Source organism: Pezoporus occidentalis, unplaced genomic scaffold, assembly GCF_034315485.1.
Source record: "Pezoporus occidentalis ecotype Australia unplaced genomic scaffold, CSIRO_AGI_Poc_V1 ctg123, whole genome shotgun sequence".
NCBI lineage: Eukaryota > Metazoa > Chordata > Aves > Psittaciformes > Psittacidae > Pezoporus > Pezoporus occidentalis.
The window spans coordinates 1303930-1331073 of NW_026913027.1; the positions used below are offsets into that span (position 1 = coordinate 1303930).

Here is a 27144-nt window from a genome sequence, read left to right on the forward strand (position 1 = left end):
GAGGACACACTTGTACTGACAAAGCATGGGCCCACAGCCCCTTGATGATCCCCAGTGGTTCCTCCCTCAGTCTGTTCTGGGCTACTCCAACCTGCTCAGCAAGTAAAAATTGCTGCCACAGAGGCATGAGTTAGTTGGCTGTAGTAGAAAGTAGTATGTGTCTCTGGAGGTCTCTAAGTCTCTTGTACTTTGGATGTAAACTTTAATTCCATATGACCTTTAACTTACAAACTTTCATTACATTATAAATTTTATTTTGCATAAAACCATATGGTTCATAGAATTCTTTAGACACATTTAATATTTTATATTCTGAAAGATTTGCTGTGTAGTAAGGCTGAGAAATTTATATTCAGCAAAAAAATAATCTAAAGGTAAATTGGTATTTAAGGTGCTTGTTAAATATTTTCATATCCTAGTTGTCTGACAAAGTTCTCAAAGCACAGGATTTTGCAAGTAAGATAGGCCACCTAAATGTTGAGCTCCCTCAGAAGGAACAAGTGTAGAATAAATTATTGAAACACAATGTGCATTTATATACATCAGTAGAGAAATTTCAAACACTTTTCTTTTTGCTTATTCACCTGTTCTCCAAATACATGGCATCAAAAATAACAGGAATTCAGAGATAGGCAGCAAATAATTAGGAGCTTAGTAAGGTCAATGACACATACATAGAAAATTGTAAGTTTAGAATGGAAGGAAAGGGTTTAAAGACTTACACAACACCAGTAAATATATTAACATGTACCAGAACCAGCACTCTGCAATGGTAGCACCATCTCATTCTTAGTTTGTCTACTTAGACAGAAAGCATAAATCTCATTGTAAAATTGATAATTTTTATTCTATGCTTTTTAGCTTTAGTCTTAAGCATTCAGATTCTCTGTCTTTTCCAGTTCTTCAGTGTCCATTATTCTCCTTCATCTCTGCTTGAGAAAAAATTAGACTGTTTTTAACTGAGTAGTGGCATACTCATAGAACTCTGAAGAAACTACACCAACTATTTGAACATATGTTGCTATTTTATTCATTAAATAATGGATTAATTCATACTCAGCTGAGACATATCTATTAAAAAAAAATATCCAAACATACCAGTGAAGAATGAATTTAAGAACTGAAAAAAATTAAAAAATATCCCAAAAGCAGGATTAGGTTAAACGCAAACCTTTTAAGGTTCATTACTTTTTAATATATTCTCTCTGATATACTTCACTTGGTAACAATACAGGCTATTGTAGTCTTGTCAGTAAATGATAAAACAGTTCAATTACCCCTTCTTTCTATGTGTATCTAAAATTTATAGTAAAGTATACTACAAAACTGTTAGGAAAATATTTCGGCAAAGGCCTGGCTTGTTTTCAAAACTAAATTTTAATGAGGTGCTAAGTAGTTGATACAGCTGCTCATTTGATTTTTGTCAGTCTTTAAAGCAGTTTGGCTACATGTTTATGATTATAAAGGCATTTTAGCCTCTTAAGGAAAATGAGTTTACATTAATGTTGCTTATGTCTGCTGGTCAGTGCCTCCATTAGCTTTTGAGCAGAATGGCAGCACTAGTCTTACACGGCAGAGTAAGGGAAGTGTCCAAGTTAAGTAACTTTCCACTTTGGAAGAGCAGATGCCTCGTAGAATGCAAGATACGAATTATTGTATGTCCTGAAGGAAAAGGCAGTAGTAGTGCAACTCAGCAGCTGAAGAGAAGCTGTTGAGGTCTGCGCTCCATAACAGTAGGATACCAAGCTCCTTTATACAATGCCATGGAGCAAGGTGTGTTCAATATTAGATAAGGGCCATCCAAAAGAATGAGTCAGAACCAAAGAAGAAGGAACATCCAGGACAGGAGCAGAATTCCTCCCTTCAAACTTCAAAGAAAGGAGAGTGAGCAGAAATCCATTTTAGAATTACAAGGAAAATTTTTCTTTTTTGTAGCTGGCATCAGTGCAGTAGTTTCTCTTTTGGACTTATTGTGTGGAGTTTGGGAAGTGTCTCAAAATAGAAACTCTAAACAAATTAACTTTGGTATTGAAGAATGAAAGAAAAATTAAAAAGAGGGGAAAGTAATTTAGTGGAGTTTATGGAGTGGGTGGGGGAGTATGTGTTAAACAATGCAGATCCAATATACAATAAAGCAGCAGAATGTTGTGTAGATCTTCTCAGGAAACACCACAGTTCTAGATGTGCTCTGTAGAAATGAAAGAACTATTTAAGCTAGTGAATTCTCAGGGAAAAGAGTTTAGAAATTTTCTGAACAGCCTCTTATTTGTAAAAGGGCTAAACCCAAGATCAGATGAGAAGGCCAATAGTGACAGCTAGGAGCATCTCTTCTGGCTTGGACACTCCTTGGCTGAAAATCTGATTTGAAACAAATTATTGAAAATGTAATGCTTGAGCTGAAGTCATGTTTTACAGTTCTATTTTTAGATGGATGGAAACTTCTACTATGTCAATGAACACATTGACAACAAATAACACTGTATTTGCATAACCTACACAGGTTTCTCGGTGTAAAAAAAGTTTAAAATCTGATTCTTAGCAACTATTAAAAATTAAACCCAGAGTTGTCATGGAAAGAATAATACTGAACAATAGCAATGGGATAAAACTTCATAGCTAATTCCTGTGTCACTCCTATACACTTTGTTGATGATTTTGGGGGATGGAACTAGATGATCTTTTAAGTTCCCTTCCAACCCAAACCATTCTATGATTTTGGAAAATTACTGGCTTTAGACAAATTATCTTGTCACTTTTTAAGTATTTAAATGATGTTTCATTCAGTTATTTTACAGAGTCTACTGTTTATTCAGAGTCCTAAAGAATCACATGTGAATATTTAGTTATGATGGTGCTTTATATCCCAAGCAGCATTTTTTGTGGTGTAAAAATAAAGTTAATGAGATGTAGACTTAGTTTCAAGCAAAATGAAAATAACTTTGCCAAATTAGAAAGTCTGTAAAAACTAATTGGAAACTCAGGCTGATTCTCAGCATAATGAATTTGCAGTGCTTCACTGAAGTGAAGGTCTGATGCAGAAGCCTTGTCTTTAAATTGCCAAAATACTTCAGAACCTGATGTGAGGTTTCCTGCGATGCCAGTAGCTGACGGAGGGGTGACAAGTGTGATAATTAAAAAGGAATCCCCCAGGAAATCTGATGTGTTAATGTATTGTGATAAATTGGACTGGGAGATACAAGGTACCTCACCATCCAGAAGCACTTTGTGGTTCACAAAGCAGAACCAGTCTATTGCTTTGAACAAACTGAAGTATTTGTCAGATAATTGTATGCTATTGATGGGATAGGGACAGTACAGATAAAAGAGGAGGAAGGGAACTAAAAGATGCTTTGCCATATAGATTATACAGAGTTTTCCCATTTACCTAGAGCAGTCACTTTGGCTGCTCAGCATTTACCGCGTAGCTTTTGATGTACCTTGCAGAGTCTAACTGTGTGTCCTGGCCGAGATCAGCAATTTTCTAACAGGACAGTGGCACAACCATTAAAATGGCTTGTTGTGCAAATTGTAGGTTGTTATAATCCTGCAAATTTTCTGTAGAGTGCACTTCAGATTGATACCAGTAAGTAAGGGAGTGTCATTGATCACATGCTTGAGGATGCTGGACATCAAATATTATGTCCAAAATTTGGGTAGCTTTCAAATCTAAAATAGCAGGATACAGGATTTAGTGAGATTAATTACTATATGAAAGTGCCTTCGCAGATTATTTCAGACCTCTGGACTGTTGACTCCAGTGATTTAATTTACTGAGGTCTCCAATTTTCTAATATGCTTAGAAATGCTTTTCTGGTATATGCAAACTAATATTACAGCGGAAACCTTAATGCAACTGTACAAATGCTGCCTTGATAAAAGATCAATGAAATTAAAAGGATTAAGCCTGGGCCAAATCCGTGACAGCTTTGCTTACCACAGCATAGAAAAGCTTATGTGGAGCACTAAACAACCTTGTTTCTCCAGTTGGGGTAAATTGGGACTGTCACGCAGAAAAAGGTGCTTTTTTTTCCACCAGCCATTCCGAGAAGTGAAGGGGCATGCTTTCATCTTTCACCTTGAAGACACATCATGTCATAATTTAAAGAAAGCATGCGTTGTAAATGGATGGCAACAACAGTTCCTTGCAGGGAATTTTTGCAGGTTCATCAGAGCTCTGCTACAGCTGGTTTTGTGCAGATTTAACTGGACGTCTGCTAAGGTAAAAGGGAGGGTGAGGGTGAGTATAGAAATGGGACAAAGCTGTGTTAGACCCTGAGGCAAATTAGCTGGAAGAGTTTCAGGTTAATAGCTTCACAGTTCACCCAGTCTGGCAGTGATTTTTATCAGCATCTTCTTTGCAAAGTATTTGTTATTGTTTCTTTCAAATGCAGTTGTTTGCCTCAATTCTCCATAGCTGCATCTCTTGATGTGTTGAGAAGTTTTGAGGAGTCTTGTGGGAGGTAGAGAAAACAAGATTTTATTGTCCCTTCCAGGTACCATTACACCATATTTATATCTTTGCTGTCTTTTGAGGAGGATTCCAGCTCAGGGGCACAGCCTGGGCCACCCAAGAGCTGCATGGCAGCGTTAGCACAGGGCAGCACCCATGCTATTACACCAGCCCCCCTGGGGTGCTTGAGGGCAGTGCTGAGGGTCCCACAGAGCAGCGGCAGCACAGGGAGCACGTGGAGTATGACCTTGGGCGCCCACCATGTGCATCTTTCACTCCGTCTCATTCACAGCCCTGTCCAGTAGCTGTGAGCTCCTTGTTGGCTCATCTGCCTTTAGATGCCATAAAACCTTTTCTCTGGATATCCAGATCATTACTGCTTCAAATAGTCATTAAGAGGGCCTTTTCCCAGGTCTCATTTAACAAATGCAGTAACAGACTCACAGAATTGTGTAAGCCTTGGTTGATGAAAGATGTTTGTTAGGTGGCAGGAATTATCCAATTATTTTCTCCCTTGATTTGAAGTGCAAGACTTATTCTTAATGCTGTCTCTGTTTTTTTCACAGGTGTTCTTAAATTAGAAGTATACCTCATGAAATCAGTTGGCATCTGTGCTGTAGTTCAGTGTTAACTTGATTTATTTGTTCTTTACCCTCATCTCACAAAATGCTATGACAAATCAAATGAAAGTGATGTCTTTTTTGGTTGATTGGTTTTGGTGGGGTTCAGTTTGGGTTTTTTGTTTTGTTTGGTTTTTTTTTATGTTGTTTGGTTTGGTTTTTTGTTTTGTTGAACTGCTGAACTACACTGCTGGAGGGTGTGTGTCTGTATCTGAATTCTCCATTTCAGTAGACTGTTATGTTTTAAATTACTTCACATGTTGCAACAGCGTTTGACAGGCAGCTGGGTTAACAACATCATAAAAAACCCTGCTTTAATCCCAGTAACTAGTACATCATGCTCGTGCTCTCTTGATCTTTCTAAAATAATAACCCTCTGTGGGTTTCTTTGCCTTCTCCTTGTTGTTTCAGATATGCCAGGTAGTCCACATAACCAGTTCACCTTCAGACCCCTCCCGCCACCGCCTCCACCACCCCACGCATGCACTTGTGCCAGAAAACCACCTCCAACAGCTGACTCTCTGCAGAGAAGATCAATGACCACCCGCAGCCAGCCCAGTCCTGCTGCCCCCACTCCCCCCACCAGCACCCAAGATTCCGTGCATCTCCATAACAGCTGGGTCTTAAACAGCAACATCCCGTTGGAAACCAGGTACAGACCGTTGTACACGTTATATCCCAAATGTCAAAAAAAATAAACAACAAAACCAGAACATGGGGAAGGAGGCCTGACGTTGACATGAGATGGTGATGGGGAATTATAAGTTTGTCATTCAGGACATGCTAATGCATTTTGATGTGAGGCCAGGTCATGTGGCAATGTGAGGTCTTATTTAATTCATTCGATTAGATCATTAATATTCATAAAAAGCACATACGTCACAAAGTTTTGAAAGACATTGATTTCCTTAAGGTGTGTAGCTTACATCAGTGTTTTAGAGTTGTGTGCAGTCAGGATTTGTGCTTATCTACTTGTCTTGCCCTCCCGCATTCTCCCAGCGGCATTTCGTAATCAGCAAATAGAAGTTTTATTTAATCACTACACTCTGCCCCTCTGGAGTCAGTCAGTGTCAGGCTGTAGCTTTCCTGTGCATAAGAAAATACAGGAAATAATACAAAAATAATATTTTTCTCAGTGCAAATGTAAACACTTGATTGCAAATTTACACAAAGAATGTAATTTGATAATCCTATGGTAGTGGGGAAATTATATGGGCCCAAAACAGGTATTGAGCATGGAGGGCCTTAACTCTGGGAGCTGGGAAAGGGAGGGTTCAACTTCAGGATCATCCACAATTTACACAAATAATCTACTCTGAAAAATAACTGAAAGCAAATGCATGTATTCAGTGAACCTGTGTTTCATTACCCAAAGTTCTACCAGAGGTAAATGCTCAATTTCATCTGACCTTTTGGCTATAATCTTTTTTTTGTTCTCGACAAGTATTAACTAATTCAATGGCTTTCAGCTACAGCTGTGTTTGCTGACTTGATGCTTGAAACAAACCTTTGATTTTCTACAACCTTCTTCCTCTTCTCTGTGAACAGAGCACCAAGAAGCTTTGACTGGGGTTTCCTGTGGGGTTTGGCATTTTAAAACATGTAAATGCAAAGTGCCTGACTCTCCGTGTAAGTTGTGTTTGGTGAAACAGGTGAATGTCTGACATCCAGATAATCTGATCCAGAGAATACAAGGTATTATGCAGGGAAATGTTTTCTTTTTTATACACATATGACCAAGGACAAATTATAACTGAAAATCGCTGAAACCTAAATGCTGTTCTTTTATAAGAAGGTTTTATTTTATTGCAAAACTTGATTTTACTATACATCTTTAGACAATTAACTGCTACTAGTGTCAAGTGTCGAGTTAGGTTTGTCACCTAACGAACACCTAACAAGTGTAAAATTTAGGGTTTTTTTTCTCTGAAAAGCTCTTAAGTAAAGATTGAAAATAAGCTGCTTCATTCTGAAATGAAACTTTCCTTATTTGTCTTAAGGGCAAATCACAAGAAGAATGAAGGAGGATGGAAACTTTTCTCCAGAAGTGAACATGAAATTTTTAGTTCAGCTAGTCCTTCTAGAGCTAGATGCTTCTGTTAACACAATCCTTATAAAGAGAAATCACTGTCATTTCTGACATAACAATATTATATATATATATATGTATATATACCTTCTGCTGCACCTAAGGCTGATCACTCGGCATTCTGTACCCATTCAGTACCTTTTGGTTCTCTTCAGTTAACAGTTACATAGATCTTGTTCAGCCTTTCTGCATCCCTCTTCACTATATTCTCATCAGACCTTATTGGGGAAAATACTTTGCAATTTAAGTCTCTTTTGTGTACAGTTTGGTTTTCCTAGTTTCTTACTATTTTTGCAAATTTAAAATGTCTCATAAAGGACAAATATGTAGAGATATAGTTCCATATATAATTGTATAATTGGACACTGACAAAAGACACTGTACAGTGGATTAGGAATTCAGACGGAAAAGCATATTCCACATTAGTGATTCACAAAGTCTGGGAATTTTCCACATTCCTGCCCTTCAGTGGTTGTTTCAGCTGATCTCATGCACCCTCTGGTAGCTAGCTGCAGCCTCTCATGAAACTGGCTGAAAGGCTGTATAATCTGAAAGTAGAATCTGTGAGACTGTTTGCCAAGATGTATCTGCAGTTTATGTGCAGACAAGTGATGTAGCAGGGAAACATTGTAATAAAAGACATTTGTGATTACCACTTCCCAGAAGCCTATAGTACACAGCGCAGCCTTAGAGAAAAAGAACGGCTTGCAGCTTGGTTTTTCTTCCTTTAACAGGGAATGATTCAGCTAGAATTGAGCAAATACTTTGGCTCAAATATCTGGACTCTCTTGCTTTCCTTCTCCATTAATGTTTAGCTGCCTATTAAAAATAATCCTATGAAATAAAGGGAAACATGTCAATGGCAGCTGTGGTTTTCTGCTAAACCTTTAATAGTACCAAATCTACCTAATATGTACATACCTAATATATTTAAGCGGATTTCTTTTTTTTTTTTTTTAATTTGGAACATTTGCAATCAAAAAGAAGACTTAGGCAGTAATGTATCCCCTACTGTAACAACTATGCACAAATCAGAATGCACGTGGTCAGCTTTTCTTCCAGCTGTATCTCCTGTTAATCCATGAACAGCACATGTGTTTGCATGATTTATCTGCAGCCAGGTAATATTAGAGAGTTTTCAGGCAGGAAAAGATTTCCCAGAACTAATCGCGTGACTGTAAATCCTGTTCACTCTGGACAGTCAAAAGTGAAGCAATTTTATGAGTCTGCTTATAATGAAAATGTATGTAAAAGAAAATTCTGTAGTTCTGAAAATGTTTGCAGTACTCTGATTAAACATGTGTTCTTATGTAATTAGAATTTGAAATTCTAGATGAGACTCCAGAGGGCTGCAGTAAAAGACATAGACTGAGGTATGTGTTCTGAAAGGGTTTTTTTACAGGGTAAAACTTCATTATACACCTATAGAAAAGGGCAAATTGGAAATTCTGTTTTGTGCTTCGTCTGGAGGTGTTATATGCAAGGATTTACGCACAACAGTTTTGTCAGGAGCCAGCTTACCAGCCCAACTGTTTAATGGGGAGACTGACCTGGAAATGACTTCCTCAAGTTCACCCAGGCTTTTGGCAAAGCCAGAAAATAGTCTAAATCTATGTCATTGCCAAGGCCAGTTCTTTAACTCTGGCAGTTATTCTAAGCAACCCAAATGAAAATTAGAATTAGGCACACCCTTAAAACTTCAGAGGACATGTCACAGAATAGCTGTTGATGACTGGAGAAGAGCTGTACCTGTAGGGGGTGTAACCAACTGTGCTGCAGCCTTCAGCGCTGTAATGTGCCTGTCAATGCAAATGCAGACTCTATGCACTCACACACAGTTTTGAAAAAAAAAAAACATATTCATTACTAAAATGACTTATGAACATGCAGTAATTTCATTGTCACCCAGAAAAATAATTTGTAAGTATTTCCAGAAAAAGACTGCAAGGATCTCTCTCACCACATAAAAACGCAGGAGCATTGATTCTCTTTTTTAAGATAATGTTATTTGGCTCTTACATAAATTGATTTTTTCCTTCTCCCCCAGAATAAAGTACTTGCAACCTATTGCCTATTCCCTTCTTTTCCACTAAAATAATTGTGGTTTTCAGGTTACATAGATACTTTGCTCTAATGTTTCAAATCTTATGATTTACACTGTAATACATTGTCATTATCTCTGACAGCCCCATCTGAACATAGCTTACTACTTTTTATGGAGTACGTATTAAATCCTAACAATTCAAAGGAGTGCTTTTCATTTTCTCCATGCCCACTTAGTTAACTCAGTATTTGTTTCCATAGTCTGCTTTTTTGTATTTCATGGGGGTTTTCAATGTTTGTTTGGGTTATGTTTTGCTGCTTAAGTCAGAATCCCAAATAAGAAGGCAAAACTAGATCTTAAATAAGGATTTTTACCTGCCATGATTTCTGATCCTCCTCACAGTCTATTATAGTTCTCTCATGGATAAACCACTGGTCATGCTTATTTTTAGTGACGTTTTACATCTAGATTACCCAAGCATTAATTTTTTTTAAGTTTTCTGTGTAAATATAAAAGCTTACCTGATTTTGATTGTGTTTTGAGGTGTGGATTTGTGGTTTGGGTTTGGTTTTATTTTTTGTCCTGTTCTGTGCTTCAGTATTTTACATATTTGCTTGTTCCTTCCTTCTTAAATTTTTTTTTTTCCCCTAGTTCCTCTAACCCATTTAGCAGTGTTGGCAGTAAGGTTAATGCTGTGCTGAATGGACTGAAATCTCCCTTCACTGCGCTGGCAATGAGCCAAGTACTGTGGAAAAAGACAGCTTAATTTAAGCAATCTTATCACCATGGTAATAGCTCCTCTAAGGGGACAGTGACGTACCAGACCATGAACCTGAGATTCAATTATCATTAATTTATATAAAACTTTGAAGGACTGTAATAATAAGAGATGTATTTGGGGTTCAAGGCAGTTATGATTTTTAGTTACTATTCAGCAATATTTCACAGCACTGAAGTTTAATTATGCTCCAAACACTTAAAAACTTCGAGAGTTCTGGAGTTCAAGAAGGTTATTCAGATCATCATAGACTCCTAGAAGGGTTTAGGTTGAAAGGGACCTTAAAAATTTTCTAGATCTAACTCCCCTGCCACTGGCAGGGACACCTTCCATTAGACCAGGTTTCTCTAAGCCCCGTCCAACCTGGCCTAGAACACTGCCAGGGATGGGGCAGCCGCAGCTCTGGGCACCCTGTGTAATTGTACAAATTCCCTCTTCATATTTCTTGTCAGCCCCTTTAGGCATTGGAAGCTGCTCTAAGATCTGCCTGGAGCCTTCTCTTCTCCAGCTGAACAACTCTAATAGGATTGTAGAATCATAGAATAGTTAGGGTTGGAAAGGACCTTAAGATCATCTAGTTCCAACCCCTCTGCCATGGTCAGGGATGCCTCACACTAAACCATACCACCCAAGGCTTTGTCCAACCTGGCCTTGAACACCAGCAGGGATGGAGCATTCACAACTTCCTTGGGCAACCCATTCCACTGCCTCACCACCCTGACAGGAAAGAATTTCTTCCTTATATCCAACCTGAACTTCCCCTGTTTAAGTTTGAACCCGTTACCCCTTGTCCTGTCACTACAGTCCCTAATGAAGAGTCCCTCCCCAGCATCCTTAGAGGCCCCCTTCAGATACTGGAAGGCTGCTATGAGGTCTCCATGCAGCCTTCTCTTCTCCAGGCTGAACAGCCCCAACTTTCTCAGCCTGTCTTCATATGGGAGGTGCTCCAGTTCCCTGATCATCCTCATGGCCCTTCTCTGGACTTGTTCCAACAGTTCCATGTCCTTTTTACGTTGAGGACACCAGAACTGCACACAATACTCCAGGTGAGATCTCACAAGAGCAGAGTAGAGGGGCAGGATCACCTCCTTCGACCTCCTGATCACACTCCTTTTGATGCAGCCCAGGATACAGTTGGCTTTCTGGGCTGCAAGCACATACTGAAGCAGGCTCATGTTCATTTTCTCATCGACCAGCACCCCCAAGTCCTTCTCTGCAGGGCTCCTCTGAATCTGTTTGCCCAACCTGTAGATATCCATATAGATGGATATAGATGGGCTATCCATATAGATTCTATCACATAGATGGACTCATTCGTTTTGTATTATTATTTAAGGTGCATATTTAAGACAATCTAGATTTCTGTTTTCCTAAAAATATTGTCTGGTTTGTAATTCTGTTTTATTATAGGGGACATCTTGACAACTATCACTTAGCAAGAGGTTTTTTTTTCTGTACTATGGTTTTCCCTTGTTTGTTTTTAATCAAACTTATAATTATTTGTGGTCTTCAAAAAGTATACTGATAGCCTTTCAAATCACAGAAACCTGTAGCTACTTTCTGTTTAAGGTGGAGTAGTGCTGAAAGCAGACATAATGCAGAAATGCATGTATAAATACACAGTTCTATGTGAGCTCTTGGAAGGTTTATTCTTTCTCCTTGGTCTCTTCATTTGTTCATCTTGTGAATCTTGTCCCCACTGCAGAGGTACAGAAAGCACTTTTGTGTCTTCATTTTGCCAGTTCAAGGTTTCCATAGCAAACAGAACAGCTTTTACAGCTCCCGAGGCACACAGGTGTTAATGATCATAAGCCACCAAGCAGGGAGACAATTACTATTTGAGCAATGCAATTCATTAGGAACTTGTTTGCAAATGGAGCCTACTCCTGAGTTAAATGACCGGGCTTGTGGTTATTCAAAGAATAAATGCAGGGGAGGGCTTCATTTATGATTTTTTCTTCAAATCATATTGGTCAGTATTGGCTGTTATGACATTTCACTTGTATTTTGTTATTTTCTGCCTAATTAAACAATAAATCTAACCTATAGAGAGGCTGACCATATTAAAAACAGACACATGGCAAGGGTTTTAAACTCAGTCTGAGTCCCATGTGTTTTCACTGTGCAGCAGAAAAGATCTAAAAATATTTAAGACTTCTGAATTGTGGAAGATAAATTGAAAACTGTAAATATGACCATGAACCTAAAATAAAAGCTGTAAATGTGACCCTAAATTTAATAATGCGAGAATGAAAGCATCTTTTATGAAAATAAAAATATGAATGTTTGTCAGCTACAATGAAGTACAATTTTCATGTCAGCAGCAATGGCTCTTGAGGGTCCTTCTTCTGAATAATTTGAAATGCAGTCACCAAGGACAAAAAGGCAATTTAAATTGTTCATATACTCTGCTGTATTTTTCTTTGGGAGAAGCTCTCTGGTGTGGGCTTCCCTGGAACAGCGGGATAGTATTTGTATTTGTAAGAGGGGTTTTATGCTGTCTTAACATAGTAACTTGGACAGTCACGCTGAAGATACTCTTCACATATTGTTTTGAATAGGATAGTGTATAAAGTTAAAACTAAAAGTAAGATATATTGTTACTTTATGTTCACCATTGATCAAGCAGCCTCTTAGCTTTTCATTTACAAAACCAGAAACAGGCTGAATATGAATGTTTAAAAAGAAAGATAATTACACGTTAATACAAAGAATCTTGGCTGGTTTGGAAAACAGGCTGTGAGAAAGGGTCAGAGACATGCAAAAGATTCTGTTTTCTAATTTCTAAGAAAATCACATGTGTATGTGTAATGTTACTGCTTGGAAATGTGTGTCTGTCCCTGGATAAACTACTTCTAGGAAATCTGTTTTGGAAGATTAGATAGTGTTCACGTAGTTAATGTGATACGCCTCCTGTCAAGTGAAATTTGTGTTATTCATCACAATAGCTGTACAGTTTGGCTTTAGAACATTTGCGTGTGAGTGTAGGTATTTAGAAGAAGGCTGAAACACTAGTAATAAAAGTCAGTTTGGATATGGATGAATACTCCCAGGGGGGAAAATTCATGGCAAAGGAATCTGGGGGGCCAACTACTTCTACTTCAGTTAACTTCATTCCTTTCTTTAAGTCATGCTTCTAACCACAGAATTTAAACTGCAAAATTATGAAATTGGTATTTTTATCCTAGATTCATGGTTTTGAAGTACTCTGCAAATATGTTTTCTACATTTTATATATAACTTTAAAAAATATTATTGCAAGTGCTGCTATTCTCATTTTCCATATCAAATATTTAGAATTCATTGAAAAACATTAGAGCAAACCATGAGCTTATTCTTTCCTCACCCCATGAATCTCCATGTGCATTGATCAGCTTTACTCAGTTATTGTTTGGATTGTAGTGCTAAAGGAAAGTTCTAAGCCACGGAAAAGCACTTTTGAAAACTACTGGATTAATGTAGCAATGTCACTATGTATCATCATAGTAAAGTCCACACTGATCTATAAGTGAGTAATTATGTCCCCAGTGTGGTATTTTTTGGTTTATCTTTTTCCTTTTTCACTGAATTATCTGTGCAACCGAAAGCTGTATTTTGGACACTGTTCCATTTAGAAGCTGTTCTTGATTGATTTTGGCACTATCCTATATTTATATACTTATTGCCCCAGATTATATATATTGTCACAGATCTGCCAGGGACTTGAAAGCTTAGTCACCTGATTGGCCGGCTTAGCTTGCCTGCAGCAGCAACAGACGAGTCAGCATCATGTCACTTGTTATGTAGTGAAGTGAAAAGGACAGGATACAGGTTCTTTTTACATCCTTTCACATCCAGGATCAAGGAACAAAGTTTTCAAACACTATGTAAAGAAAGCTTGAGTGAATAAAAGGAAGCAGTTCTATGTAAATGATTCAAAAGGCAAGTCCATCTTAAAGAGGAAATTTGACCAAAGCAGTTCTCTTCCCAGAGACAAATCTCTAGGGGGTTTCAAATGTGTTTCAATTATACATGTAAAAATAGAATGACAAAATAAATTAGATAAATAGTTTTCATGGCTGTTTCCCTCTACTTTCACCCATGAACATTCTTGTTCCTGCAGTTCTTGTACACAAAAAGGTAACCCATAGCAGATAAAATTATAAGACAGATTCTATCTATAGTTATGTCATGTCTTCTATTCACCTACAGTTTGGTTTTCAAGGTGAAGATACAGTGCATATGTCTTTGTTGTCAAATAGGTGTCTTGGTTCTTATACTGCATACTTCTTTAGAATAGTTTGCTGAGTACCACATGTGAGAGTTATAGAGAGATCCATTTTCTGTTAATTATCTAAGGTTAAAAGCTTGTTTGTTTTGTTTTGGTTTGGTTTTGGTTTTGTTTTTTTCTGATTACAAAATAGGATGGATAGAAGCTCAGGAACAAGCAAATTTCTGATTCTTCCCACTGTCGCAGGAAATTTAGTGACCAAAAAGAGTCAGGTAACAGTAAGTTTGTAGTTGATGTTTGCCGAAGTAGGTGGGAAACTGTATCACTTCCAAATCCCTTCTGGCTACTGTCTTTATATACTTTCTGATTATACCCAAAAACAAAATCCTTCTTTTATTTCAGCTGCTATACCTCTTAAAAATTACCTTTGTACTTCTGTTGACGTCTTAAAGAATTATTTCAGTTGCCTTCTTAAACACTGCTATAGATACACAGTTATATATATTACATGCAGTTATAGAATTTAGTAGAAATTGAAAATAAGTAAATGGTCAGACTGAAGATTTCTTAGTTTTCCTATCACACAGCTATGTCACAGTTTGTAACCATTTCTTGAATGTGAAATACATACAAGTGTGTTCCTACTTTGTTTATCTAGGAGAAATGCGGACTTAGGTTTTCGCCAAGGTATTGCAAGATTTGTGTTTCTACTAACTCACCCCATGGTTTGCTTTCAAATCTACTTTGGTTCTTTTTAACTCTTACAAACCTCTAGCTTAATGGAAATTGAAGAAAAACATGTTACAGGTACAAATGAAGGTGGACTTCAAGGCCTACATATGCTAGGCACCGGGCATATGCGCAGAACATACAGAAGTGATATCAAGCCCTTGACAAAGTTGAGAGGCGTTACTATAGTACTTGGATATAAAAGAACTTAATTAAGGAATTCTGTGTGGGATTAATCTGGTTCCTGTAATAACATTACATTACCACCACATGAATTCATTTGGGATGTTGCATCATGCGTTACAAGACTTAAATTACCATTCCAGGTGGGAAGCCATATGTACATAGCAAAATGTCCTGATAGAGAAGGGTGAAAGAAAGAAATTAACTCCTGTTCTGTTACCCTCTCCTAGCTGAGAATTCATCATTTTTGTATGAACTGCACTCTTGGAGTTACATGCCATTCCGCTTGAGGTTGAGCAGGAGCACTTAGAGGAGCCACATGAAACCACTTCTTCTCAGAAAGCAAAGCTAGTCTGTGGTCAGCAGGACTGAGGTCTGATTCCATGCCTTCTGTCACCTGAACTCCCCAATAAGTCCCTTCCCTCAGTGCTTATCTCTTTACTGGTCATGCCAGTGCAGCAGATTTAGACCCTGCTATTGGGTTTAGACCCAGTGTGTATTCAGCTTCAGAGCCACTGTAAGCCATGCTGGGTGAGTAGCTAGACGGGCTTAGAGAGGGCAAAGAGCTGAGTTTAGAAATGGGAGTTCACTGGGGCTTTCACTGGTTTTGTTGTTTTTTCGGGGGGGTTGATGGTTTTGGTTGCTCCCCATCCCACTCCCACCCCAGATTTTTATGAGCCTGGTAGGATCTTTTTCTTCCAGTTGACTTCAGTTGAGAGGATTCAATGTTTTTGGAAGTTTTATATTTGTAAAGATGAACAAACAGGTAAAGAGACACTGTGGCTGTCTTAAAGTGGGAATGTTTTCCAACTGCCTCTTTTATATGGAAATTATTACTGAGCCTTTAATATTGATTTATGTATTGAAATTATCAGTGGAACAATATTAAGTGACTTTTATTTTACAAACAAATGCCTTACAGATTATGTCGTGTATTTCTTCCTTTAAGAGAAGATTATCATCTTCTTTATGGATGTTTTTAATGGTTTTGTGAGCATTTAGAATTTCAGCACTTGGAATAAGTGGCCTTATCAATCATACGTATAAATTCTCTGATTTTTCTTGTGCTCCCAATTTACAAAACAAAAAAAAAGCCTCAGCTTTTCTCCTGGATGGAATGAATGTTAAAGCACACAGAGGCTGCAGTCACATCTAAACTTTTGAACTGCAATTTTTATTATTTTGCTCTTTAGAGAGCGTGCCTCATTTTATAGAATGGATAGCAACAGTTTAGCGTGTCCTAATGTCCTTTGGGAGCAGTGCTGTGCTCAGACAGATGAGGAGTCATCTGAGTTTATGAGAAAGTAGTCACAGTCTAGCTGTGGAAATCTGTCTTTGTGCTACCAGTGTTTTTCATGTTCTATAGAACTGTCTCTGGGTACTCAGTATACTGTCCCCAAAATGGAAAGCATAAACAATTGTGATTTTCAATATTTTCTCAATGTTATTTCACTGGTAGCTCAGTTTCAGTGTAGCATTGCCTCACAATCTTTTTTTATTAGAAGTTAAGGCTATGTAAATTCTCCTCTGTGTCATCTGTCCAGAAGAGTGTGGGCTGGATCCATGTTCTGTGCACTCTTCAGCTAATAAGGAAATCGCTCTGCACGCTAGCATTTCACCATCATTCTAGGAAGTCACATTTATAAATCCCCATGCAGGAGAATAAAATCTTTCCTGGCTATTGATTGCAAGGCTGTTAGAGCCTTAATAATAACTTCCAGTTCAGCACTTCCTTCCCTTTACCTCTGGTATCTTTGAGCTATGCGCCATAAAGGGCAATCAATGCTGCCAATATCAGACCATTTTGATACAATTTCCTAAAAAGTTTAAATGAGAAATTATCAAATAAGGAGGTTTTTGTCATTATATCTTGAAATGTAAAGCAAGTAAAGAACTATTAACTGTTAACATATATTGTGTGTATATGGGTATGTTTACATGTAGACATACTTCATGTATGTATATGCTTATATATAATAACACATTTATTATTTTATATGGTGATTCTGCTTCCTTGAATATTAGTAGGAATTCTGTGGTGATGTTCTTTCCTACCAAAAGTCTAAGTGACTGTGTATCTTGATAACTGCTGACTGAAAAGTAAGGCTTCATGTACTTACAGAAGCCTTCAGGTTTGACAGCAAAGCATTGATTCCAAAATAACCAAATGTATTCTCATGGCCTGATATGAAGGAAGCAGATTTATGTAGTCCTGTAGACAGTTAACATTACTTCGTTTCAATTTCTTATTTTACTGTATTTGAGTTTTAAATTTTTGAACTAAAATAGTTACAGGAGACATTACCATGTTCAGAGAGTTGCCATCTATAGAATGTGTAAAGCTGTAACTGTGAAAGTTAGCAGAAAACTAGCATGTGCTGTCTAATATATTGCCAGGATGCCACAGTCAGATTCAGTTGTCCTTTTGTCTGAATGCTGTTTACTTGGGTAGTAAGTATGAAGCAGGAATAACTAATACTTAACATAAGCCACACAAAAATTTCATTCTTGTGGTTTGTCAAAAGACTCCAGATATGCAGGCACTGTAAGCTGTAATGCAAGCTAAGCGGTATTCTCATTTACCTTCCTTTTCATGTAACTGCCCAGCTAAAAGGCACTTTAAAAGATAAAACTGCTTTGTAATACCTTTTTATTTTTTATAATCTGGCATTTTGAGAACTCTAACCTTTCTTTTAAAATCTTATAATGGAAGTACATAATATCATACTCATTACACCATTTTAGCAATTACCTTTTCAGGAACATGTATTTACAATAATCTTAAAGTCAAATGTCACAGTATAATCATGTTTCATACTCTTGGGTGTTTGATCCCATGTACATCCCACTGTGAATCCGTCAAAGAAATTCTACCAGCATGGATTGATTGATCCACATATGTCTTAAAAGTCTGTCTTGTTCCTTTCTGATGGTGTAAAGGCACACTTGTCATTGGGAAGATGGACCATGTCAACACTGTCCAGTTGTCTTCAGTTGTGAAGTGTGTCTGTGGCTTCTGGCTTGCAGGCATCATAGTGCCATTGAATTTTAAACTGAAGATCCTCCTTCAGTTTGGCAGAAACAACCGGGGCAACCTGCACCCCCAGCACAAGTGCTTGCTGGGGCTCAGCAGAGCACTTGCACAGCTCTTAGCTGATGGAAGAACAGAGAGCCCATGGCAGCAACAGTCACAGATGCTCTTACCCAGCTGTGGCCAAGGCATCCTTGTTCTTGCAAGCCGTATAGAATCCGTACCCCTTCACTTGCTTTCGTACCTCATGGCTTGAGGTAGAGGACGCTTTCCTTTGGGTGCGTGCTATGATATGAGATTTAGATGTGCAACTGTCAGAAAAGAGTGAAGAAGCTTGCTCACTTTCTTAAAACAAAAGAAAGAAAGACAGAACACAAAGAAAGGTGGTGTTCCCAAAAGAATATGTGGTTGGTATGGTCAGCCTTGAATGTGTCCTTTTTTTGCCTCAATTTCTGAGCACATGGTACGGTAAGCTGTTGTTTAAAATTAAATATCCTTTCCCAAATTCTCTTGCAGACCACTTGCCAGTCCTGAAACCCATCCATCTTCATATAGACCACCACTGTATATTTCTGCACCAGAGCCTGTTCTGCAAGGCACATTTCTGTACCTTACTTTTCGTGATAATGTAGGTCTTTGAAGTTTTTTCTCGAAGACAATCAATTCTCCAAAATATGTTGAAATAGGTCTCCAAATGAATTCTTTCTAATATGTTTGAGAATCACCACAGCAGGAAAAAGCATTTGAAGAAAAACTGCTGTCAAAATAGCTCAATTAAGAATATTAAAGAAATTGTACTCACCTATATAGTAACTACGGTCCTTCAGAATGGATTATCCCTGTAGGTTTTCCTGTAAGCAGTCATCTTTGTCTCTTTTTTTTCTTTCCCCTTTTTTAAAAATTTATTTTCTCTCTTGTTATTTGCTATATTCTGGAGAGAATCCATAGTAAAAGTAAATACTCAGAGTGGTAGTGGATTCTGCACTTTTTTGTACTCTTGGTGACATAAATCTTGTGTGATTGCGGAAGGAGTGGGTACTGCTGGCAACAGTTCCCATCTCTCAGGCACACCTGTGTAACAAGGCACACAGGGCTGCTCGTCTTGGAGACCCCCCAGGTACTGCGCAGAAAAATAACCTTTCCTGAGCATCTCTCTGAAGCACTGGGAGAATAGTTTAGAATTCATTTACATTATATAGTTTCACTAAAAAATGCTGGAAATCGTGTGGGTTTGGTTGAAATACTTCCAACGCAGAGGATATTCAAATCCAGATTTTCCTGTCTTTTGTATTTTCTGTGATTATATGTAGTGTTTGTCATACAGTGCTTATAGAGTTCCTTTCACTTCTTAAATCACAAGGTGGTTTTTACAACATGGTTCTTTGTCTTCTTTTTGTAGGCATTTCCTATTTAAACATGGATCTGGGTCTTCAGCTATCTTCAGCGCAGCCAGTCAGAACTATCCTTTAACATCCAATACTGTTTACTCTCCACCTCCTAGGCCTCTTCCTAGAAGTACCTTTTCCAGACCTGCCTTCACTTTTAACAAACCTTACAGGTGTTGCAACTGGAAGTGCACTGCTTTGAGTGCTACTGCCATTACAGTTACCCTGGCACTGTTGCTAGCCTACGTTATCGGTAAGCCTCTCTTTCTTTTCTATGCTGAATTATTCTTTACCTTTTCTATTCTGTTGTCTTGCGTATCTTTACTTTACACTAATACAAATCATGTTTACTAATAATGTTTGCCGCTGGTTGCTTTGTACAACATGCAATTCTCATTAGCTTTCTACTCTGTTAACCTTTGTGCTGCCTAATAGACAAAGACATATTACTCAAGATGACATGTTGATACTAACAGAGGACTCCTACTGATTTTAATTGCTGTGATATTTTTCTTAAATTAAACATCTGATTTTCATATTAAGCCTTACAACTTTGTTGCTCTTGAAGAATTATATGAAGACTAATAATGCTTAATTGTTTTTTGCTTTGCTACCTTTATTTCATTTCTTCAGTCTGATCACAATTCATATCTTTCATTTTTTCCTCTTGATTCTTACATCATTGGCTAGAATGACAGCGAGCTCTAAAAATGTGGTACTTTACACCATGTTTTCTATTTTGCTGTCCCTTTATTGAATTTCTGTTTCAGAAAAATGTTACATAGATTAAAGTGCAGTTACTTAATTTTAAACTCGTCTTTTAAGTATCTGACTTTCCAATTTTGTTACCGTAATAGATTGGCAGGAATTATCAGAGTAGCTAGAAATGCCTTCCTTTTTCTTTGAAGATAGATATGTTGGAGACGGGCTTGCAGTGTGCATGGGAGAGCAAGTGCTTGTGACTTACTAGATGACATTTTGGCTGAATATTAATTATCAATTTGGTTTTTCAATCTGAATTGAAAACATTGCACAACATTCAGTATACGTAGAATCTTAGTATGCAACTGTGGCTTCTGAAAAAATAAGAAAGTCTCATTAATTTTTGCTTGTGCAAGGCACATTCTCACACACACTTTTGGTTTGTTGACTTAGTTGCCAATTCACAAGTGGGCAGGAACCAGAGAATTCCCAACGTATTATAGCTTGGGTGGGAATAACTCTGGGTTTGCCCAGATCAGTGGTTTGTACTTGGTAAAATCTATACAGGAGGCAACAGGTACAGTTGTCTCCAACCTTACAAGTGGCCACTGGCTTTCTGTATTCTCTGAATAAATGTCTTTATAGTGAAAATTATTACAATTCCAGTTATTTTTGGTTTCTAATGAGTTGAGAGGTTTTTTGTCCTATAATGACAAAGTTCTGGTTACTGTCAGTGAGATGCTCATCAGGAGGGTTTTTTCTAATATCCTCATCTAATGCATATGGGAAAGCAGATTTGATTGTTTCTGGTGTATGGTTATTTAAAAGCACCTGAGGATCTAGTAAGCTACATTAATTGCAGATTTACATAACAGCTGTTGAGCATATGCACTCAGTTAGGACTGGCTGTATAATTTTTGCAGCCTCATCTGTTTGCTACATCGATATCCCACCCACACCATTTACATTTTATTTGGGTGAAGCTCTGCCTGGTTCATCCCTGCTTAGATTTCAGTCTGCTGCTGAGAATTTTTTAAGTTTCTAATGATATTCTGCTGCATGTCATCAGCTCAAGAAGGCTGTAAGCACTCCCTGTCACTGTGATTAAAAAGCTCTATGTGAATTTCCCATAGAGGTGTCTGTGTTTGTGTAAACCTGGTAACTTAAGGGTTTAACGTATTTTCTTTAGTTAGGCTGAAGTAGGTAAAATGAAGATGTCTTTGTATTTTATAAATTATTAGTGTTTCTAGTTATGTTTTCTATAGCAAAATCTAAAACTCTTTCTGAACTAGAATTCCTGGTTCAGTTTTCTAAGATGCTGTTGTTTGCTCTTGTTTGCCCCAGAACCTTTTCAGTTTTATAAGGTTTCCTGCAGATTCAGATAGTATTAATTTGTTCCACATAAATATTTATGCTGCCCATTTCTGGTTGGTTAAATATTTAAATAAGTTCATGGTCTGTTCTTACGAGTCACGTACCTTTTGTTAGGTATGAATAATAACATATAAACTATTTTCAAAGTTCACTTCCTCTGTCGGCCTTCAGATTTGCATATCTTTTCGTGTCAGAAATGTAAATGTGTGTGTTTTAAATAGGAGTAGTTGAATATAAAAAAATCAGACTCTGAAGTAACACTCTGGAGTTAAAGTTCAAACACCACCACCACCCCCAAAGTATTTCCTCTTTTCTCACCATAACTGAGGTCCCTCACTCCTCACTCCAGGCAGGTTTTCTTCAAGTCACCTGCAATTATGTTTGAGCAATGACCACAGACTTGGCCCCAAATTGCGAAACAAAACACATTTTAATTTCAGGATCAAGCTTAACCTGGAATCAGCTCAGTGGTTGTTACTGGAAGAGTAAGAGAGGCTTTGTAAGGCAAAACTATTTTCATCATTGTATTTTATGGTGTAGTCTGCATCGACTTATAATGACCTGCAATTTCAGGCCGAATGAATGTAGATCAGAATTTAACATCAAGCTTTTTCTTCTCCTTATCTCATAACTTTAATGTACTTTGTCAATTATCTTGTACTGCCGTTAGGTGCATGACCTACACATTACTGCCAAAAATAGGCCCAAATCTGAACCTCAAGTCAGAAATTTCTAAAAGTCTTGAAAACTCAGTTTATTCCAGATGAAAAATTTACAAGTGGCTCTTATATTTGCAATGAACTGAGACCTGTGCCAAGGTGCTCTGAGCTGTGATGTCTTTTCAATCAAAAGGTAAAGTAGCAAAATGTTTTTCAGTCTTTCCCTATTATCAGAGAGACTCAATAGAGAAGCTTTTACTTGAGAGCACATACTTCTGTATTTTCTCTCCTTTGAATTACTACTCAGTTAGAAAACCTATTTTTTCTCCATGTTTCCACATTTGGCCTATAATCACCATGTTTATTATCTGGTCCTTTCTGAAATAAATTTGACTATTCTGTGGATGGTAAGGAAATTATAGAACCCTGTAAATGGTTGTGTAGCAGCTGCTTTATTGAAAATCTTTAGTCATAATATTTAGTTTATCAAGTAAAACATATTTTCACTTCAACAGGAGTAATTTCTGTGAATAGCTTCTAAAGTCATAGTAGTTACTCAAAAAACCCTCTAATTTCATAAAGTGGATGTTTGGTCTCCACACTGTAAATGTATTGAATTATTTTCTTTCAAATAAAGGCATATATACTTTTATTTTTCTCCTGTGGTTTTCTATATGTTGAGAGCTGTAATGCATTCATGGCAGTATGGGACACAATTTCTTGAATTTGCCCACAGAGAGGGATGTGCAGCAGGGAGGTGATGTTGGTGCATGTCCTTGCTGTGTCAGAGGCTCTGGCAGCTTCACCAGTGGTTCCTGAGAGCTTGGCCAGGGCTATGGGGAGTCAGCAGAGAATTTGGTTAAGGCACAGTGAAATTGCCAGTGGAGTGAAGTGAAAGACTGAATAGGAAAACAAGTTATCTGCTCTTCAGGCAGCCCCTTCAGTGAAGGGGCAAAATCTGCCTGCTGGCATTCGCTGTGTCTGGAAAGTAAATGAGCTGTGTGTCTTATAAAGATTTATGCAAATGAGTGCTCAAATTTAATAAAAAAGAGAAAAAATCTTGAGGGAAATTATTGAAATCCAGTTACCTCAAAGGTTTTCTAGTGTTCATTGTAAAACAGAAACAGATAAAATGCAGGCTACATGTGCATTTCTCTGGTATAAGGTGTTGAAAGGACTGAGCTGGATCCATGTTACCAGTCTAGGCTCCCATATTTACAGAGATGGCACCTTGCAAAAGGAAAGTATGGGGAAAAAAGCCTGAAATTTCTATAATACTTTTTTTAGTAGCAGACATTGTGTAAAGGCTATAACTTAGATTCCAGATTATCACATGAAAGACAAGAACACATCTGTTTGATTCAATTCAGTCAATAGATGGGTCTCTCTTTTCATCTATTGGTCTGCATTGCTATAAAGAGTATAAAATAGGCTGCTGTTGTGGAATAGTATAATAAATATTCTCCCTTTTTTAATCTCATTATAATAAAAACCTAATAAAACAGCAGCAATTAAAGAAGAAATTTGACTGAAAATTTAAGAGTAAATAACGCAAAGAGGTAGAAATAGTTTTTTCTGTATTTTTTTTCAGCATCACACTGTTTTTTTGCATACAATACAATGTTTGATGCGGCTGCTTATCTAGTCAGTTATTTTTAGCCCATTAGTAAGTAGTATTTTTCTTCCATGGTACCTTACCATTTTATCAGCAGCTGATTTGGACTTGCAAATCACTAGTCCTATTGATCAAAGGTGCTGAACTCCTACGGTTCCTATTGATTTCGGCAGGAGATGCAAACGTTCAGTGCCTCTGAAAATTGCATCCCATGTTCTTAGATTTAACTATCCCTGACTACAAAATGACTGTTTTATATACAAATGAATTCTGAAGTATGAATATGAAGTTGTCCCTATCCTCCATGATATTATCACAATTTATGAGTATGCACTGGAGATGGGCGTTGGGTCTTAAATTGTATTTATATGGAGGGTGAGGAAATTAAAACCTCTCTGCTGCCTGCCAGTGTGACCTGTCATTTCTTACACTGTGCTCAAGGTAGAGGAGTAATGGTTTCAACAGTGGGAAAGGTCAGGCCAAATTTTAAGGGTGTGTGTATCAGTTCATAGATTTATAATACTGGTTGCATAGGTTCATACAATAAAAAATGGTAGAAAAAATAGAAATCCTTAACTCTGAGTACTAGAAATTATGCAGTGAAGGCTCAAGGGGAAGATAAGGTGGTTTTATACTGAAGAGTATCATGGTATAGTTAACATTGCTAAATGTTTCAGGTATATGTAAAAGCTGTGATGCAGATGTGCAACTCTGAAATGAAGTTGAACTCGTTAGTGGGATAGCTCTCACTGAGACAGGTACCTCAGGATTTCAGAGCTGGAAGTTGTGGTGTCTGCTGTCCCTGAGGCTAGGTCTTACTGATGAACTTGGTATTGTCACAGATCTTTAAGTACACAGAGGAGAAAGCCTGACAACACTGTACTCTTGCCTAAGATTAAGTGGTATTTCTTCCTAAGGCTAATATATGACTCAGTAATGAAAAATGAATCCAGGTGCCCAGGTTTCAGATGGGATAGAGTTAATTTTTTCTTTTTTTTTATTGTCTGATACAGTGCTGTGCTTTTTGGATTTGGCATGAGAACAGTGTTGATAAGGCACTGATGTGTTGGTTGTTGCTCAGAAGGGCTTGCTCTAAATCAGGGACTTTTTGGTCTCTCATGCTCTGCCAGTGAGGAGGGGCACAGGAAGCCAGGAAAGAGAGCAAGGACAGGACACCTGACCTGAATTAATCAAAAGGATATACCATAGGACATCAGGCTCAGTACAGAAACTGGGGCAGTTGGCTGGGAGCCACCAGTCACTGCTCAGGGATAGGATGGGCATCGGTCAGCAGGTGATGAGCAGGTGTATGGAGAAAAATTCTTAAGACTGAATCAAAGATTAACAATCTCAAATCTTCAAATAGCGCAGAATGACATAGCATTTTATTTACAAAATGAGATTTCAAAAGAAGAACAAATACCTGTTCTGCAGGTCAGGATCAGAACTTTGATTCTGACTCTTATTTGTGTTCAGGTACTTTCACATGCCTTTGCTGGAAGTGGGGCACTGATGCACCTGTGACTTCATGCCATAGTGAAATCCAGTTTTATAAGCAGAACCTGCTTGCAGCTACAGAAAACAAATAATTTCCTGGCATTTGGTCAGAGCAGGTGCAGAAAGAATAATCAGCTTCTGATATAAATTCTGTTACAGCTCTTCTGAAGTCTAGGCTTCAGGGGGATGATCTACCGAGATTGTGTAAAATAACTGGGAACAGCAAAGAAAGCTATACAAAAGCCTTTAGTGGAGGCCAGCAATTTGGAGGGACTTCACATTTGTAGGATTTTTGTCCTCTGAATTTCTTCTTGCAGATTGATAAGTGCGTGTTGAACACGACTTTTTTGACATCTCCTCACTACTGAGAGTCTCTTTTGCACTGGAGCCAAGCCTTTTATTTATATTCTGCCAAATATGTAGCACAGGAGTTGACTAGCTGTGCTTACAGAGAAGGTAGATAAGAATAAATTAAATTAGAGCATTGGCTTCATAGCAGATGGTGGGTTAATCCAGTTTACAGAGCGAGTTCTGAAAATGCTTATGTATTTGCGAATATTTACTCAAGTATGCCGCAGAATTGCAGGGACTGAGTCTATCTGGAAGCATGAGTTTGTTTTATTTAAATGTGGAACAAAATAAGCAATCTGGACATTTACTTTAGAGGTGAAGACCCAAGCTTTGGTTCTGAACATGGCCCAACTGGTTTCACTTACAGCAGTAATGTGAAGCAACCAAAAACCTGCTTCTAGATAAAGTCCCTTAGGCAGCATAAAGTCACTAGCTTTCATCTCTTTGTTCCATGAAGGAAATTTATGGGAAGGGTAGAAAATACAGGCTTTTAATTAATCTTTTTTTTTTTTCTGCAAGAGATCTGTTTTATACCTAATAATTACTTTTTACCTAAGAAGAGTAATAAATTAGCCAAGAAAGGCTCTGTACTACAAGTGCCATCTTCTGTATTTGAGAGACAGGCCATTTGAAGTTACCCTGAGCAGCTCCATTGGCCAGGGCAGGGTGACTGAGGAAGAAGCTTAGTTTCACTGTAATCCTCTGGCATCCTCCAGTCATTTTAGCTCTGCAGACTAGAGGTTCCTCCAAATTTTGCATCTCAAATAATGCATGTTGTAAAAAAAAATACAAAGTGCACGTCCCCTTTTGTGTTACACTTTTATCTGAAAATTTGATTTAAACAGTGCTATCTAATAAATTATAAATTAAATATAGGTATGGTGGCACTACTGTATAAGTTCTATCTCCAAACATTATGTAAAAAGTGTCAAATTGCCTTCAGATCTTTTCCTGCCTCCAGATCACCTCAGTGAAAGCAATGTACAGTTCTGCTAGTGGCAAAATGCATCTTACAAATAACACAGAGCAAAGTAATAGTGTAAGGATAGAGGGGGGATTATACTGGAGGTTCAAGCAAGCCAGGAAAGAGTATCTTTTCAGATGGTCTTTGCAGTAGGCTGGAAGAATCAAGGAAACAAAGAAATTGAGTTGGAAGTTCAAGAATGCCAGGTGAAGCAGTGTGGTCACTGCCAGCAGGGAGAATATGGACACTCAGTTTCCAGAATATTGACACTCAGTTTCCAGATGAGAGGTTGGGTTAAGCCCAAATGAGGGTTTAACCCAATGTTAGAGGCTGATGGATGCTTCTGGTGACTCATCAGAGCCCCTCCTAACTTAAAGTAGGAATTTTGCAGACATGAAGTGTGCTGATGCTGCTAACGAGCTGTTTAATCTCCTCTTGCCTGGAAGTCCTTGTTTTTTGCTTG

At 37.8% G+C, this 27144-nt stretch overlaps 1 protein-coding gene across 9 annotated transcripts in view; it reads left to right on the forward strand.

Moving 5' to 3' along the window:
• The window catches only part of TENM1 (teneurin transmembrane protein 1), an 845211-nt gene that overhangs the window by 680784 nt on the left and 137283 nt on the right, over positions 1 to 27144 (forward strand). For all 9 annotated transcript variants that reach the window (XM_062607456.1, XM_062607455.1, XM_062607460.1 and 6 more), the window contains 2 exons: positions 5482 to 5722; positions 19534 to 19772. In XM_062607456.1, coding sequence (XP_062463440.1) covers positions 5482 to 5722; positions 19534 to 19772 — 480 coding nt within the window. The remainder of the gene's footprint in view (positions 1 to 5481; positions 5723 to 19533; positions 19773 to 27144) is intronic.